This window comes from Mesocricetus auratus, unplaced genomic scaffold (genome assembly GCF_017639785.1).
Source record: "Mesocricetus auratus isolate SY011 unplaced genomic scaffold, BCM_Maur_2.0 Super-Scaffold_100013, whole genome shotgun sequence".
Classification (NCBI taxonomy): Eukaryota; Metazoa; Chordata; class Mammalia; order Rodentia; family Cricetidae; genus Mesocricetus; species Mesocricetus auratus.
In genome coordinates this window covers 63,957,132-63,975,701 of record NW_024429196.1, presented here as the reverse complement: position 1 = coordinate 63,975,701, position 18,570 = coordinate 63,957,132, and the positions used below count along the sequence as shown (strand labels likewise).

Below are 18,570 nucleotides of genomic sequence, written 5' to 3'. Positions count from 1 at the left end.
CTGATTGAAAACACTGGGCAGACAGAGGTAGTGTTACATCCTGTGTGCCATCATTTCATTAAACTTTCAACAGGACCCAAGAATTAGTCAAGGCTTTTTTTTCTTCTGTTCAAGAAGCCACTTGAGTTAAGAAGATCTGTGGGTCTATACAGCATGGCAATAGCCTCTATTTGGGAGTTAAAAACATAGTAAAAAACCCCAGCAGTATGAGTTTTAAATACTTTTCAGATATCTTCACTAAATGGATCAGTACATTTTTAAAAAAATTTCTCTGGTAATATGGTGTTTTCCTGACCCAGTAATTCCAACTGAATTTAGAAGCAGACAACCAAATGGTTCTTAAATTTCAACAGGTAGTAACGGGGAACAATGAAAGTTCATGATGCCCTACATAGCAAAAGCTACGATTTTTAACATTGTTTTGCTTTGGAGACAAAATGACCCGCAACTCATTCTGTGTAGCTCAGACTGGCCTTGAACTTGAGGTGATTTCAGCCTTATGAATGCTCAGATTACAGGCATGAGCCATCATGTCCATGTTGAAGTACTAAATTTCTTTGTTTGAGACAGGGTCTCACTATGTAGTTTTGGCTGACCTGGAACTCTATATGTAGACCAGGCTGGCCTTGAACTCACAGAAACCTGCCTGCCTCTGCCTCCTAAGTTCTGGGACTAAAGGTGTGCATCACTAAGCCTGGCTGGCAATTTTTTTCTTTTTGTTTGTCTGAGACAGAGTTTCTTTGTGTATCCCTGACTGTCCTAGAACTTGCTCTGTAGACCAGACTGGCCTTGAACTTACAGAGATCTGCCTGCCTCTGCCTCCCAAGTGCTGGGATTAGATGCATGAGACACCCCTGCTCAGCCTCCTGACAATTTGCTTATTTGTTGAACTACTGATTTATATAATGAGTTTCCAGTGGTGTGGTAGGGTTAAAATATGTATAACATAGTTTTTTAAAACTTAACTTTTGTTTTTACTCATTTACTCATTTTATGTGCATGGGTGTTTTATCTGCAGATATATCATGTGTGTTCCTGGAGCCCACAGATGCCTGCAGAGGATGGTGGCTCCCTTGGGACTGGAGTTACAGCTGAGCTGACCATTGTCCCCAAGAAAGGTATTTGGGGTCTGAGCACTCCAGATGCTTCAAATCCCCCCAAGGCTCCTAGAAGCCAAGGTGTGTGAGCAGCTCTAGGCATGGGGAAGCGCCTTACCTTGCGAGTCAGCCTCCTCTTAATTTCACGCTTCTCCTCCTGCTCTTCTTGTTCATTCCGAGCTGAAAACATATAGAAGATGCTCCTGATTTACTGTGCATGGTATCACCCACGCCCAAGTGACCCTCTGAGCTTTTGCAGGCTCTAGTCCGTGCGCTTAGGTCCCATTCCCTGGCTATGCTTGAAAGGACTTGTCTTCATCTTCCTGCATCCTTTTAAATTAATTGGTGGGGAGTGAACTGACTAAACTTTTTTTGCATTGTTGTTCTCTTTATGTCTGGGCTTGGGGCCCAGGCAGAGATGCTCAGATGAGCATATGACTATAAGCTGAGGAGGTATGTGGGAACACTCCTGGCAGTGACAAGCATTTAGGGAGAATCAGGATGTCTTCCTTGAGAAAGGTGTAAACCTCATGTCTCTTAGAGCCTCTCAGAGACTTAAAGGGCTCATTGTGTGTGGTCCTAGTGACCGGAGCCCCGTAGGGCAGGTGAGAAGACATGCCTCCACCTGCCACAAGAATGACATGGGACAGAGTCAACAGCCACCTGAAAGGCCACTAGCAGTGACTTCAGAGCCCTCATTTCACCAATTCTTTAAATCTTCCAAGATCTCCACAGAATCTGTGTGAGGCCAGAGTGTGGAATCCAAGTGCTCGCATTTGGGTTTGGAAGCAGTGTCTTAGGAGTACACTGTAGAGACTAAATTTTCCCCTATCAATATACAGACAACTGACTTGTCTGAGTTTAAAGAGCCATGGTAAGGGTCTGGGGAAGGGGACAGAAGAAGGGCAGAAGCTTTGGGCCTTTTCTCTGTCTGGACTAACAGAATGACCACAAGCAGACCATTATTTACCTTCTGCACCTTGGAAGGATTCCCTGTTCTCTGTGGAAGCACACTCATCAACAAGGTACCATCTGATTTGAAAAATACCATGAACGCCAACTAATGTCACAGAAGGCATGAGCTCCTCAGCCATGGGCTTAGGAAAGCGTCAGCAAAAGGAAACTATGGGTTGATTTGGGCACAGTGTCCATTAAGCTTGCCCGGGATACCTACATTCTCATTTTGTAGTTGTGGTTGTCAAGTAATGTTTCTGCAACTTTATTATCATGGTCCATGGTTATAATTTGGTTGTGGATTCTGAAGGTCTCAGTGTAGGGTAGGTCTTTCAGAGAAAGAAATCCCAGTGCATAGGAAATGAGATAGGGAGTGTGTAATTAATAGTCCCACTTTCCCCTCTTGCCACCTAGGAAGTCAGCAACAGACAGTGACAGCCAGCTCTGACCAAAGGTTGGCGACAACCTTTTCTACCAACAAATGGTGATGATTCAGAGCAGGACTAAGAGCCCTGAGTGGCACTCCCAGGATATGATTTTGTGTTCCTGCCTACCTGTGGGTCCTCTTGTGTAATGGGCCATGACAGCCTCCACAGTGCCCTTACCCACCACGAATGCCCCTTCCTTTGGCTTTAACAACCCTATTTCTTTCCTGGACTTTCCCTAAAAAACACACATTTCTTTTAGCTAAAAACCTATAATAGCCATTATTATCTTAGTATGAATTAACCTATCACAGAAATATTGGCAAGCAAGACTCAGAAGAAGGGAACCCTGAAGACTGACATAAAAATGTAAATTGCTTTTTGATAAAATCTGGGAAAGTAGCCAGTGGTTAACATCTTAGTATAAACCAGTCTATCCATATTCAGTGTGGAGGCAGACCCCAGGCAGCCTTGCAGGGGGAAGGAAGGATAGAAGGAAGGTAGTCTTGCAGTCTGTCATAGATGTAGCTTGAGGGCTCCATGTTGAAATTTAGAGACCATGTAGGCTACCACTCTGGGTTTCCAAATGAAGCCACGAAAACCCCAGGGGATGAAGCCACCAGCCACACCTGACACGGCTCACCACTCAAACAGTTCAGACCTCTGCTTTTTCCTGTTGTCACAAGTTGCTTGAGGCTGGTCCTCCTTCTCATTCCTGGGCCTGACCTCACTCCTGACCTACAGGCCCCTTCCGAGCCATGAGGATGGGTGTTCTGTACCAGAGATGATACAGCACAGGGGCCTTCATCTCTTACGTGGGTTCTTAGGCCCTCAGAGGTGCGGGTCATAAACTACCACCTATGCTGCCCATATCATTAGCTCAAAGCCATTTACAGACCCAGTGTCATGAATTCTCAGGCAGAGGATGCCAAGGCAATCCCACTAGGCAACTGAGAAAAGAGGCTACAAAAGTCTGCTGATGTCATCGTCATGGTACCCACTTGCCAGAGTTCATTATGTGCTCAGATGCATAGGGGGCCTCACTGGCTACAGAAGAAAGAGAGGGTTTGCTTACAAGCCTGGGCAGGGTGGGACTTTGGAGCAAGTCCAGCTTCTGCCTCCTCTCATTTCCCAGCATCTCTCCCAGTTTAAAGCCCAGAAGATAAGTTTTAGATCTGATTGTTTGGGGGGAATGTTTTTGAATACCATTTGACATTTCTTAGGTAATAATAGGTACGGGGTGTGGGGACACATGCAATCCTGGCACCGTAGAGGAAGGGGAGGGATTCAGGAGCTCAAAGTCACCCTCGGATATATATCAAGTTTAAGGCCAGCCCGGGCTACAGGAGACAAACAAACAAGCAAACAAAACAAAGCTAGAAGAGAAAAATACTCCTCCCTCCAATAAAAACAAGTCCAACAAAAATTTTGATTAAATAATAAACGGAAGACAAATTTAGAAAGACAAAGGAACAACACACAGGGAAAGCAGGTCCATTTCTAAAAGGTTTGGCAATCGAGATAATCTATTGGAATTTGGTTAAATGGAGCCTGAGTTTGTAGCTATTTTATCAGGAAAATGTAGAAGAAATTTGATAAAACACAGGACAACCACACAGATTCCCTTTTAGTCTCCCTGAGTTGGTTAGACTCAAAGAAGCCACAGCAAAACAGAAAACTATCTAATAGACAAAAACCAGTGCCAGGTGTCTGGCTGTGATGTTCTGGGATCTGGGCCAACCAGAGGTGGGAGCCAGATGTGAGTGGAGGAGGGGGTCATCTCTCCCTGAGCGTCGCTGCTGCTGAGGGATACAATATTTACAGAAACCAAAGCAAGGGCCAGGTAGTCTTGGTGCTCCTAGTTCAAAGCTCAGGACAGCTGCAGTGGAGGAGTGGAGGAAGCGTTTTATCTGATCTCTGATTTGAGGTATCAAGAGCTCCCTACTCTACTTTTCAATTCTCAACAATGGAAACTTTATAATAGACCAGATGTCTGCGTGGGGCAACAGGAAACATCCCAAGGGCCAAGACTTGCCCAACTGACAGTTCTATGCCATCTATTGTACATCAGAATACATTTAGACACTTTTGTCTTGAGACAGGTTCTTGCTGTGTAGCCTAGGTTGGCTAGAACTTGAAGTCTGCCAGTTGTACGAACACTCGAGTGCTGGGATTACAGATATGTGTCACCATATTCCCGCAAACTGTGAAACTCTGAAGGACACTCACTGGTTTAAAGGTAAGTTAGGGCTGGTGAGATGGTTCAGTGCCTAAAGTGCTTGCTACTGAGCCTGACAGCCCGAGTTTAATCCCCTGGACTCACTCGGAGCAAGGGGAGAGGGACTCCTGAAAGTTGACCTCTGACCTCTGACCTCCACACAAGTCTTATGGCATAGCCCCTCCCCACCAATCAATTAAATGAATGTAAGAGAAAAAAATTCTACACACAACCCCCAGACACCTCACTGTTCTGTAAGGCTTACTCTAGACCTCAGGCTGGGCTTGAGACCAGCCTGCTCTGAGTTTGGGAAGGTAACGGTTGCCTTGGAGAAAGAATGCAGGACTCTCAGACAGGCAAACTAATGGGCGCCTACAGGGGCTGCAGAGCCTGTCACAACCTTCCCAGGCAAAATGCAACATCCTCCCGCAGCAAATCACTGAATGCTGGCCAGGTCACAAGACCATCGGGAGGAGGGGTAGAGAAGTGCAATCAGAATGAAATTATTTAAGTGGAAATATCCAGTTGCCTAGAGCAAAGTCTCATGTGATGTGTGTATACACACACACATATCTATAAGACACTTCCTAATATCTAATTCTTTTTTTTTTCTGGAGAGAAATTAGAAGGACTTTTGGGGGTTAGGGAAAAAGAAATCACCTATTAAAGTAAACATACTTGTTGGTTGTGTTGAGGAAACGGTGGGTAAGGATGACAGCAAGGGTCTGGTGGGTGTGGTTTGATCTGTAAAACTTACTGAATATCTTCTGCTAAACTGAGGCATATAGGGGTCTGTGGAATGCTGCTTTTTTTCACTATTTCGTATTCTTTGTCTTAGTACCAAGTGGATTCTCTGTACAAATTCAAATACACTCTGTGTCCTGAGATGAACAAGGGGCCCATTTTTTCCCTGTTCACAGCTTTCCGTGAATGAGAGAGTCATGCAAGCATGCCGCTGGCTAGGCCAGTCTCAGGACCAGGATGAATGCTCACTCGGCACTGCTTTCTCCCACTGCAAAGCTGTTGCTCAGGGGGCTGACTTCCACCAACAGCAGCCAATTGATTCCCAGCCCTCACACATTCAAATTTCGCTTACACTAGCCATCAAAGCCCAAGTCGCTGGTTTAAAGCCAGTTGGGTCTAAGCGGGACACCTTAAAGTCACTCCTTTCTGGTAAGTGCCTCAGTTTGATTTCTTCTCTTACTCAGGGTGGGTTCTGGTTTCAACCTGGGATTTCCTAACCCATAACCGAGAGGTCAGTGGCATACATTGTCCCCAATTTTCCAGAAGCAGCCTTGGTTTCTATGAGGCTTCCTGCTGGAGAGGCTTTCAGCCCTTCCATGGGCCCCTGGGAGAGACCTGGTAAGCCACTATGTGGCTACCAGGAAGACTGCCTTAAATGTATGGTCACCCTGGCCTTAGTCAACTTACGTTTCAGAATGTTCCTCTGCTCCAGTTCCTCTGCTGTGGGTCTCTGGCTCAGCCGCCTACGAAAAAAATCCAGGAAAAGTTTTTGGACCATGTCATATCCTTCTGGGGTTGGTGATCTCCACGACCCCAGCAGATACATCAGGCAGAGTCAGCAGCTGGAGTCCTCTGTCCATCCTGTGTTCTGAGACTCTGACTTGCTGCCAGCGCTTCCTCGGTTCCTCAATTTCAAGCCCAGGAAGGGCACCCTGCGTCAGGTCACGCAAAGCTGCCCTCCCTCCTTCTCTAGGCCCCTCCCTGGTCCTGCTCCTCCAGTGCCCCCAGGCCAGGAGACCGAAACTTCGCTGGGCCTTTCCTCTTCACAGAAGTCCCTTTCTTTCCTTGTAGCCTCTGGACTGCAGGGCTGTGCGGCCTCTTGCCTTTCTCTCTCTGCCTCCAGGCAAGCTCGTGCTTCTCACTACCTTTGTACACACCCAGAACCCAGAGGCCTGTGGCCTGGAGGACATGCGAGAGAGGGTGTCTGTCTGCAGAGAACAATGGCTACTCTTCTTCCTGTCTCCACCCATCCCCACCAGAGCCTTATTAGACATAGAATGCCAGATGAGCAGGCACAGAAATGACTCCTATTACCGGGTGCATAATTAAGTCATAGAGAATGCGGCGTCATAGCAGGGGCAGGAACTTCTGATGGGGCCGTGCGGAGGAGGAGGGACAAGCACTGGTGACAGGTAGTGACAGAAGCCACTAGAGACCCACATACTTAGACACCTACATAAAGTTCTAGGGCTGGGCATGGGGTAGATATCACACACAGTGGACCTGATTGAGCAGCGACATTTTTGATTTTCATTGAAAAACCCTGCAGTTACTCAGTATATCTGCTTTACCCACTAGGTATTGATATGGTGTGTGTGAGGTGAGTATTGCGGAAGGAATTCTAGGCTCCTCAAGAGTCTTCTGGAACATAATTGGTAGAAAGGCACACTTTTCCTAATCGTACAGTTGTAATCAAATTTCTGAAACTGAGGTCTGTAGATGGAGAGATGTTTCCAGCATGAAGTCTTAGGAGGGACCCAGGATGTAAGAAAGTTGTCAGGATCAAGATGGAGTTGCTTTGGATCTTGCTGTAGCAACAAGGCTAGCTGGATGCTATGGAGACTGCAAAAATCACAACCCTATACAAAGGTACCACAGATCTCTATAAGGATGTCTTCCCAACTGTGTATTCAGTGTCAGATATACAACCTTGCTATGTATTCTTGCATGGGCCAAAGCTTCTTATTTTAAAGTCTAATAAGCAGTTTGCACTTGCCTTTAAAATCTTTCCCCTGCCTCCACTGCCTTCAATGTCACAGTTCACCATGGCATCTATGTTTTCACTGCAACCGTTCTGCTATTCCCAAATAAGTAACATTATTGTTTGGTGACTCTGATTGTTTATTTAGGCTGACAAGTGCACTATAAAATCTGTGGAGCCTCCAAGTATTACTATTTCAAATTCAAGTCTTGTTATTTGTGAGCCTGACAGTACCTTGAAACTGTAAGAAACTGTATTCTACAGTGTTTTCAAGTTTGTAAGACCATTTTCACATTTCTTATTTTTCTCTGTAAAACATCTCTGTAATATACTATGAAGGAGATATGGTCTTTGATCCTATTTTTTAACAAGGAGTTCGTGAACCCCTGGGACTTCCTACCACAGATAACCTGAATCCTCTGGAACTTTGATTTTACAAATGAGTTCCTTCAGATCATATCTGAATTTATGCTAATGAGACAAGCTAGTATGGGGGACTGGCCACTAGAAAGACCAGGTGATTGGAAGGTTGAAGCTCATGAAAACTTAACAATGAGATCCAATGTGTAACATGAATAGTGAAAACCCAGAGACAGATGTTGGGGTTCAAGCTGACGGTCAGATAAGCAAAGCACCCCGCCAGTAGCTGTCACCTCTACCCCAGACTGAAAGGGTGATCCAGCTAGCTCCACAAATCCCCAGACTGCAGTCCTAGACTTCTGCCTTTCCTCCACATGGCTAGAGAATAATTCTTCTATGAGACCCTTTGCCTTTTCCTTTTATACCCCCCTCGTGCTGGGATTAAAGGCGTTGGATCCCAAGTGCTGAGATCACCTTTGTGTGAACTGTTTCTCTCTAGGACTGAATTAATTTCATGTAGCTCAGTGTGGCCTTGAACTAACAGAGATCCATTTGCCTGACTCTTGAGTCCTGGGATTAAACGTGTGTGCTACCACTACCTGGCTCTATGGCTTCCTAGTATGGCTGCTGGGGTTAAAGGTGTATATCACCATTGCCTGACCTCTATGACTTGTGGCTAGATTTGTTTTCTGAACCTTTAGGCAAGCTTTAATAAATCATAAATAATGTACCACCACACCAATGAGCTTCTAGGTTGCTGGACTCCTGAAGGAGCCTTCTAACCCTTTCCCCCACCCATTTCTCCATCTAACCGTTCACCCATATTCCATTTTTCTTTTCACTACAAATAGATCAATATAAGTATGATGTTTCTGAGTATTGTAAGCCATTCTAGAAAATTAATCAAATATACACACTAAATAAATAAAATGTAGTAAAAAGATTGCTTGTAGAGATAATACTTTATTTTACAAGACTTGCCTCAAATAAGAAAGTTAACAACAATAGATGGACTGTAGTTGCTTACGGTCAAAGTGCTTGGCCTTTGTATTTAATGCTGTTAGCATTTCTTCCTTACCCCTAAACCAGAACAGTGCTCCCCAGAAAGCCCCCTTACAGTTTCAGTTACAAATAGGAAATTCTTTTTTTTTTTTTTTTTTTTTTGGTTTTTACGAGACAGGGTTTCTCTGTATTGTTTTGGAGGCTATCAGTCCAGCCCGGCCTCGAACTCACAGAGATCTGCCTGCCTCTGCCTCCCGAGTGCTGGGATTAAAGGCATGTGCCACCACCGCCCGGCTAACAAATAGGAAATTCTTAAACGGAAATAAGTAAACCAGTTCATACTTTTATGCTTAATTTCTAAACTGTGCTTTATCTTTTGATTGACTGTAAATTCTGCTCTTTTTGGAAGCCCACAGGATTAAACATATAGCCCTTGGAGATGCCTCTTCTTTTTCTATCTCTCAATTCATTTCTCTTCTCTCTTCTCCCCACCCTGTCGATCTCTCCACACATAGACAGACAGACAGACAGACAGACACACACACACACACACACACACACACACTCACACACTCAGGAGAATGCACACTTAAATCTAACATGTGTGGTCTCTAATATCTACTTAACAAACAAGTCGACCTCGCTGTACCTTGGCTCATTCTGAAATTCTTTTCTATGTGCTCAAGAACCAGTTTCATGGAGTGGAGACCCCCTGAGGAGGAACCCTGCTGGCTTTGGACTGAATTACTCCATCACCTTTGACGATATGGGCCACACATGGGGAACCGGGAATACTGGCAGCACTTTTTTCCTCTATTTTTTTTTTACTCTGCTTCCTTGTTTCTACAACACCACCAGTGGGTGCTGTGTATATAGATGTGATGTTTAATGCTGATTGTCAATTATCAGGATCTAGAGTCGCCTAGGAGACAAGCTCTGGCATGCCCAGTGAAGGATTATGTAGATTAGATTAGCCTCTGAGTATGCTTGTGAGGGATTAGCTGGATTAGCTAATTAGTTTGATTGACTGACAAGAAGATCCACCTTAATTATGGGTGGTATCACTCCTTGGGTTGGGATCTTGGACTAAATAAAAGGAGAAAGTAACCTAATTAAGCAGTTTCTCTCTACTTCCTGACCGCAGATGCAATGTGACCAGCGCCCTCAAACTCCTGCTACTATGAATTAATTCCCTGCCATTATGGGTTGTACCTCAAAGTCAAGATAAACCCTCTTCCCTCAAGTAAATTTGTCAGAACAGTAAGACAAGTAACTAATACAGTCACCTTCCTGCTCCGCAGGAGGGATATTCCAAGACTCCCAGTGCACAATAGAAACTGAGATAGGTCTGAACTTGACATATACTACTCTCCTGTGAATATCTATCTATTATATAGTTTAATGCATATATTAATTCTAAGAAATTAGCAATAACTGCTAATAGAGCAATTGCAACAATGTACTACAACAAATGTTAATTGAATATGACCTTCTCCTTCTCAAAATGCTTCATTTGACTGTACAGGGCTTGAGGATGACTTTGGGTAATAGGAACCATGCAAAGTCAAACCATGTATGAAGGGGATTACTAAGCCCAATGGGAAAGAACTCCAAGATTCCTTGTGAATGCACTGTATTTTCTTTAGGCATAGTGTGCTGGTAGATTTAACTAATTGTATCTGATTTAGAGTCACATTAAATTAAAAAAAGAATTTCCTATCTATATCTGGACATTTACATTAGGTGGCAAGGGAAATCTTCAGAGCTAAACTCTCACATGAAGTGAATTATCCAAAATTAAATACTTAGTATGCTTTCAAGTGATCTTAAATAGCTTCGCTACTTTCATACATGTGACCCTGGTTCAGAAAATATCTCTGAGTTGCAAAACTGTTTCCACAACTCAGGATTTCTTTACGAGCCATGACTAAATGATTCACATTGACTAGGAACTGAAAAAAACACTGGGTCCTGCTTATGTACCTTCATGCCATCAGATGCCAGCAGTGGGCTTTCTATTTTCTTTCAAAAATTGTTTTAAATGACACACTTATTTATTTTTATTTAATGCGCATTGGTGCTTTGTCAGCATGTATGTCTGTGAGAGGGTGTCAGATCTTGGAGTTACAGGTAGTTGTGAGCTGCCATGTGGGTGCTGGGAATGGAACTTGGGTTCTAGAAGAGCAGCGGTGCTCTTAACTGCTGAGCCATCTATCTCTCCAGCCCCATCTTTCAAAATTTAAAAGTGAACCTTGTCTTCAGTCTGAAGATGCTTTCAATGAAGGACCATAAGAAAAACAATTGAATTAATGTAAGTTTTCCCGTTGTTGAGAAAAGACTGCAAAAATAAAATAAACCCAACTTTCTACACCCACCCACCCCAAGAAAACCCCAAATGACTAACAGGAAGATGCCTTAAATCTGTGCAGAGCAGTCTCTCCCCTGAGAGGTGACAAAAGCCTTGTTGGTTTCACTGATTTGACTTTAAAAGATCGGTTCTGCCACACAGAGCTCATGAGTGTTCTTTGCCATCAGGACATGAGGGTCACAGCTTTCATCAGCTGTTTACTGTTGGGAGAGCCCTGGTTCAGGTCTGGATCCAGGAAGTCATCCGTGTCTGCAGGCCAGACCATCAGCTAAGGACCATCACATAATATTGAGGGACAGCTGACTATGTTAGACTTGGATTCATTTCTCTATGGTTCCTTATGGTGTTTTTCTCTTCTCTAACCATGCCCTCAGCTAAGGGTCAGCTTGTTTTATTTTGTTATTTTTTTTTACTTGTTCTTCCTTCCTATAATCTTGTGATTCACACATCATACATTGTTTCCATTGCTTCATGGTATTTTAACACGATCTATCTGACCATAAACCCATAAACTGTCTGACATAAATGTATCTTTCCCATGATCATAAAATTGACTGCAAAATCCCACTTTTGTAATCACTTGCTCTTTTGCTAGAAAGAAGTTTCCCTTGCTTTTAGCTTGGGCTGATTCGTTCTCCCACCAAGGTAGACTGCAAGTTTGGCCTGGCCATCCTCAGAAGTTTTTACCTTGCAGCATCTTGGTGTTAGCTGCTGGTCTTTGACACAACATTTTAAGTCAGGTGGAAAGAAGAGATGCAAAGGAAGCCAAGGGTTGTGCAGAGGCAAGGTCCTCCCTTCTGAGATGGAACTTACAGCATTTTCTAATGCTGCTACTATAACAACATACTAGTGGATGGGCGACCTCAACCTCTAGTATTTTATTTAAGGAGTTTACTTAGCTCACAGTTTTGGAGGCAGAAAGTACAGGCCACATGATTCCATAGGAATGTGAGTGTGGATAAGATCACATGTAGAGTCAGGAAGATAGAGAAATTTAAGGACCAGAAGTGCTTTTTTTGAAAGAACTCAATCTGTGGGAGCTGATTAAGGTCCTAGGAGAACTTAAGTCCCTAAGCCTAGGTCCTAATGACCTCACCTTCTTTCACTGGGCTCCAGTTCTTAAAACTCCCACCACCACCCAACATGGCCACATAGAGCTTCTAGAGCACAAACCAACCTTTTGGGGACAAGTAGAGTCATATCCAACTCACAGCAACGGGAGGCTGAGCAAATGGAGACGGGACCGTAGGTCCGAGGAGAAGTGCTAAATTTCATCTCCTTCCTCTATGGGTTTCCATGAGGGCTGAGGCATTTCTACCTGGTTTTGACCAACACTAATTACCTAGTCTCTAAAAGAGCATGACAAACAATCTACTCACTTAATAACTATTTAGCACAGATCCGACCATCCTGATGTTGTCACACAATCCTTGATTTCATGTAACGTGCCAGACTTCAACTTCTGTCACTATGCTGAGGCCTCCTCCTGTCATACTTCTGAGTTTTTGACCTCTTCCAGTTGTCTTCTTGTACTTGACTGCTCACCACATTTAAAGGGCACCCAGGGAATAATTCACCTCCACCTTCTCTGGATAAACTTCTCCAAATAGCCTTAAAGCCCATCCCCAGCAAACTACCCATTCAGGACTTGTAATGGCTGGGTTAATTATACTGATGCTTATTTAGCTTACAGTTCTGGGGTATCATATCAGCAGGATCTGCCCAGCCTATGATGAGGACCTTCCTGCTGGATCATGGCATATGTGCAGGGCATCACATGGCCAGACAGAGCAAAATGCTAACTTCAGTCCTACTTTCTCTTCCTATGAAGCCACTTATATCCTCATGGCAACCTCACTCTTGTGGCCTCATCTGATCTTAATTACTGCCAAAGGCACCATCTCCAAGTGCCTCTAACATATGACTTTGGGGATTCGGTTTTGGTATGAGTTTTGGAGGGGATGAACACCTGGATGAAAACAATAGCTGGCCAGACACCAATCCTTCACCTTCCATCTCTCTTTTGACCTCACCACCGTGGGAAAGCAGCCCACCAGCATCTCTCCTGGCTGTGCTAGCTAGTGTGGTTCACTCTTCCTTAGTCCAGTCATAATGGTTTTCCTAAGGAAGCAGATCTGATCACTCCATTCCCCTGCTTCTCCAGTGCCCATGTTGGAATGAGGTTCTGAAAGATTTTGACCATTTGGGCACTGGCCAAAATCTCCCCTTCCCTTTCTTATGTATAACTACCCTCTTTTCAGAACTCCCTTTCTTATAGCAACAACCTTCTTTCCTTTTCTCCTTGCCTGTGTAGTTAACAGCGACCCCTAAAGCAAACCTTAAGCAGGATCCGTGTCTTCACTAGGCTTCTGGCTAAGGTCTCTATCATGTCCTGCTGCTTGTTATTGCTCCCATCATTGCCTGCCTTATCCTCTGGTCCCCAGAGTCTAACCTCTGCATGCCAGGGGCTGTATGTGTGTTACTCACTTCCCTGGCTGGCCTCCTAGGCACAGGACATGAGCTGCTCCACAGGAGAAACCCCTCCTAGCAGAGCCCTGTGCTTACAGCTTGATGCTTTGTGGCCACTTGGAACTTAAGATACACATGTGTACATACATGTGCACATACATGTGTACATACACACTCTTATATTTGGTGCAAAGGATCAAATCCAGGGCCTTGCGGAAGTTAATTATATGCTATAACACTGAGCTACCCCACTAGTTCCTAATTATTTTATTTATACATTTTTATTTTTTATAAGTGTGAGTGTTTTGTCTGGAAGTGTGTGGCCCATGTGCATCAGAACCTCTGGATTGGAGTTAATAGGTACTAATGAGCCACCATGTGGGTGCTGGGAACCGAACCAGGTTCTCTGCAAGAGCAGACAGTTCTCTTAACTGCTGAGCCATCCTCTTAGCCCTCCCCACCCGATTTTAAAATAAAATAAGGAACTTCTCATGTATTCACCATGGCATCTGCGAAGCCTGAAGTTAACAACTAGAGACACTTATGAGTTACCTGAAGGAATGCTGCTCTGTAACTTTTCCTCTTTTGTAACTCTTTCTGTAGGATGAACAGATGTGCTCATCTTTAGAACAGAACAAAACAAAAGCTGTCCTAAGCCCCTCCTCCTGCTCCCACTACCTGCCTGCTATTGGCTGCCAGAGCCCTCCTGAAAATGTGGTCCAGACTCAATGCCACCACAACCAATCCATGGCTCAGCTCCAACCCATACCCTCTACCATGATGGTTCTCAGTCCAGGTGATTCCACCTCCCAGGGAACATTTTTGAAGTTATTTCCAGTTGCCATGGTTGACAGATGCTTTTGGTATCTAGTAGGAGAAGGGGAGACTGATGCTAAATATCCCGTAATGCACAGGTAAGCCCACCCACAAAGTGACCCAGTCCAAAACATGGCAGTACCAACGCTGATAATTCCTGTTCTGTTGCAGATCTTCTTAACTGAATGCAGGGGTCTTGAAAATGTGGCAACAGTAAAGGTTTCTGAACAGGCGATGATCAGATATAGATTGAAAACCAAATGCGTATAGCTGGGCCATGGTGGTGCATGCCTTTAATCCCAGTACCCAGTACTCTCTGAGTTTGAGGTTAGCCTGGTCCAGGATGGCCAGGCCTACACACAGAAAGCCTGTCTTGAAAGACCAAAATGAAAGAAGAAAAAGACAATGAAATGTGTAATGACCATGAGGTGTCTGTGGCAGTGTTCACGCCTGTTGATCCTGTATCATCACTGTAGTCTTGCTTCTGACACACAATACACATGTCACACTGTGCACCTCGCTCCTCCTCTCCACATTGATCAACACAGCCTGAGACACTTTAGCTTAGGGTTGGCACCATAGGACTCTGAGGTGCAGTCTTTTTGTAATCCATATGAAATTTTCTGCTCCTAGAGAAACATGGTGCTTCCTTGCAGATAATAAAACTTTCAATTTTTCCCATCATCATTCTTTAGCACGTAAATATCAATCATCGTATCTCTGGGTTCTATTGTATCAGACAGACAGGCACACCCATATCATTGGCATACAAATTTGCTTCTTTTTAAATAAATGGTAAATTATATACCTGTTGAAGGATTGTTTTGAAATATGTTTCCTTATGATTACCAATAAATGATGTGTAGACTAATTTCATATACCAGTATACCTGGGGTTGCATGCAAATTCCTTGGGTTGACTGGAGCCAGGAGGGAAAGGCCTTGAGGGATCCTATTTATTGAATCAGTTCTTAGGTCATTGATGACTCATCCTTTAGCCTCACTCTACTCTTCTCTGTCATGTGACACCTCTGACCAGAGGCTCCTGTGCAGCTGCTTCCCTCCCCCAACTTCCAGAAGACTTCCTCTTCCAACTCCTGCTCTTCCCAGGTCGCAGGCATGCTGGTGCCTTTTCCTTCAGGGGCAGAACTGCATACACCCATGAGCTGCTCGGGTTTCTGATTCATCAGGGGCAGAGCCCAGGTAAGCAGCTGTTCCTCCCTAAGCCTTGATCTGCCATCTCTGTATGAGGCAACGAAGCATCCCCTCACTGCCAATCTTGATCAGACTCCATAGATTTGATGCTGAGAATGGGCAGGGGAGGAGAGGGGAGGGCAGGCGCTAAAGTGTTGCCTTCCTCTGCTAGCAGCCTTCCGTGGGCTGATACTGAATTAAAGACAGAAAGCAAACTCATTCCAGCTATGCCCTGCAACCCCAGTGTACTGTGGCCCTACTGTCCCATCTGTCCTTCCTTCCTAGCCCACTGTGAGATAAACTGGTCACACATCTAAGAATTTGTAAACCTGAGATGTCTCTGACCCACTGAATAGGACAAAAAGTTCCTCTGTTGCGCCACTGGTTTTACAGATGACCTCACCCTTCCTGCCCAGGGTTTACAGAAGGACCTTGCATAGAGAACTCCTCAATGACGCAGATGACGTCTTATTTATGTGTTCACAGAATTTGGTTTCGTTCTTGGCATATATAGTGGCTCAGCAGAATTTTGAAGATGATAGAAATCATTAATATCTAAGCTCTGGGGCTGTGCGTACAGGGATGAACATGAATTCTGGGTTTGTATGGAGCCCTTTTTTGGTGCAAAAGGGTTATTCTGAGAAGGCCTATTTCCCTTTGCCTGATCTCTCAGTGAATGATGTGAACATCTAACTTTATTTATCATTACCATTGTTACTAGTGTGTGTGTGATATGTGTGCACGGTCATGCCATGCACACGAGTGCGGGGCAGAGGACAGCTATCATCATCATTGTCACTAATATATGTGTGATGTGTGTATATGTGTGCACGGTCATGCCATGCACACGAGTGCAGGGCAGAGGACAGCTATCATCGTCATTGTCGCTAATATATGTGTGATGTGTGTATATGTGTGCACGGTCATGCCATGCACACGAGTGTGGGGCAGAGGACAGCTATCATCATCATTGTCACTAATATATGTGTGATGTGTGTATATGTGTGCACGGTCATGCCATGCACACGAGTGCGGGGTAGAGGAAACTAACAGCTATCAGGACTTGGCTGTCTCCTGGAACTCTGGGCTCCCAAGGTTGGAGTCAGTTGCCCAGCTTGTACAGCAGGTATTTTTACACATTGGACCATCTCCCCAGTTTAGGTTTAGCACAATAACTCTTACTACCATTGCTCCACACACCCAATTCTGCCATTTTCAGTTTTCTCTGCCATTGCCATTCTCTCAAGCTGGCTACCAGCAAGAGGGAGGGCAGATGTGAAGATGGACAGGTACCATACTTCCTCACCTGCTCCCACTACTCACCACCATCAGCTGGGACACAAGCAAGACAGTTATGTCCTTGACTACACCTTCCACATCCAAGTGTCTACCTGAGGCATGTGGCATAGCAACATGGAGGCTACATGCTGTGTAGGATGTTGGGAGAACCAAAAGAGAACAGCATATGGAAGACTCCTTTAACAAACAATAAAGCACCAAGTTTTTTTGGTAACTAGGAAAAGGGCCCTCACTTGAAGAGACTAACTAGGCCACTAGACACAGATAGGCTGGTGTCATTCTAACAGAAATTAAGATAGCTAATGCAGTTCCATAAAGAACACACTTATTTAAGCAAGGCTGTTCTTTGGTTTTGTTTTGTTTTTGAGACAGTGTCTTTCTATGTAGCCCTGGCTGTCCTGGAACTTGCTGGGTAGATCAAGGTTGCCTTGGATTTGCAGAGATTCACCTACCTCTACGTCCTGAATGCTGGGATTAAAAGTATCCACCATCATACTTGGGGTGACAAAGCTGTTGTTAACACAGTCAAGATGAAGGCCAAGGGTATAAAGCGGGCATAGACATTTGTCTTCCTGTATGTGTATGGATGTAGCCCAGGGTCTGTGCATGCTGAGCACACGTGCTCCCACTGAGCTGTATCCAGTGTATCAGATAAACAGTCTGCTGGTTAGAGATTTATTTATTTATTTATTCATTTGTTTGTCAACTTGATATCTGGAAGAGGGACTACTCGTTGAGAGAGTGCCTCAATCTGATTGCCTGTAAGCAAGTCTGTGAGGTACTGTGGGGCTTTTTTTTTGGATTACTGATTGATGTAGAAGGGTTCATCCCCCTATGGGGTATTGCCACCCCTGGCAAGTGGTCCTGGGCAGTAAAAGATGAGCAAGTCAGTAAGCAGCACTCAGTAAGCAGCACTCCTCCATGGCCCCTGCATCAGCTCCTGCCTCCAGGTTCCTGCTTCATTTCCTGCCTTGACTTCCCTTCATGATGGCCTGTAAGCTATAGTGAAATAAACCCTTTGGTTCCCAAGTTGTTTTTGGTCATGGTGTTTATCACAGGAACAGAAAGCAAGCTAGGGCAGATAGTTCTCAAAAACCTTCCCAGGTGGTTGAGACTTGTGCTTCTCAAAGTGTGGACCTGCATCAGTTGGCTCCCCCTCCCCTGGGAATTCTTAGCCTCAGATCTATTACATCACTCCTGGAAGATCCCCATACAGCTACAGTTAGAGAGCATTGGCCCTCTGTGTATGAAACATAGGCGGATACATCGGGAGCTAAGTGCAGAAGAGGCAATGGGTTTAGACAGCACCTGGGGATTTGGAGCTAGCTTGTGCATCCTGATGGAGGCTGAGCCATCATGAACTCTAATGCGATGGGTCAGGTCCTGAGCAATTAGCAAGGGAAGGGACTGGGCAAAGAGGTAGCCAAGAAGTGGAAAAGGGAGATGTGGTTTGTTTTCTAGAGAGTCTAGAAAAAACTTATTTTAAAAGCTATGTCTGCTGATTACTCTCTGGTGGAGTTATTGAGTGGGTGGGCATTAAGATGATGACAATGTTGAAACAAAGATGTTGTCTTAGGGTTTCTATTGTTCTCAAGGGACACTATGACTATGGCAACTCATAAAGGAAAACATTTTATTGGGTGG

The 18,570-nt window shown here is 44.6% G+C and overlaps 1 protein-coding gene and 1 long non-coding RNA gene across 12 annotated transcripts in view; one reads left to right on the top strand and one right to left on the bottom strand.

Moving 5' to 3' along the window:
* The window catches only part of Phactr1 (phosphatase and actin regulator 1), a 463,994-nt gene that overhangs the window by 9,964 nt on the left and 435,460 nt on the right, over positions 1–18,570 (bottom strand). For all 10 annotated transcript variants that reach the window (XM_013110659.3, XM_013110663.3, XM_013110665.3 and 7 more), the window contains 2 exons: positions 6,126–6,181; positions 1,216–1,277 (listed from right to left, as the gene is read on the bottom strand). In XM_013110659.3, the coding sequence (XP_012966113.1) occupies positions 1,216–1,277; positions 6,126–6,181 (118 nt within the window). The remainder of the gene's footprint in view (positions 1–1,215; positions 1,278–6,125; positions 6,182–18,570) is intronic.
* Positions 3,479–14,428, top strand: LOC121143629. 2 transcript variants are annotated; one of them, XR_005880896.1, is made up of 4 exons: positions 3,479–3,699; positions 4,579–4,715; positions 5,615–5,867; positions 14,222–14,428. It is a non-coding gene; the product is annotated as an uncharacterized LOC121143629 (long non-coding RNA). The 2 variants fall into 2 exon arrangements; XR_005880895.1 differs by lacking the exon at positions 14,222–14,428 and adding an exon at positions 9,468–9,872.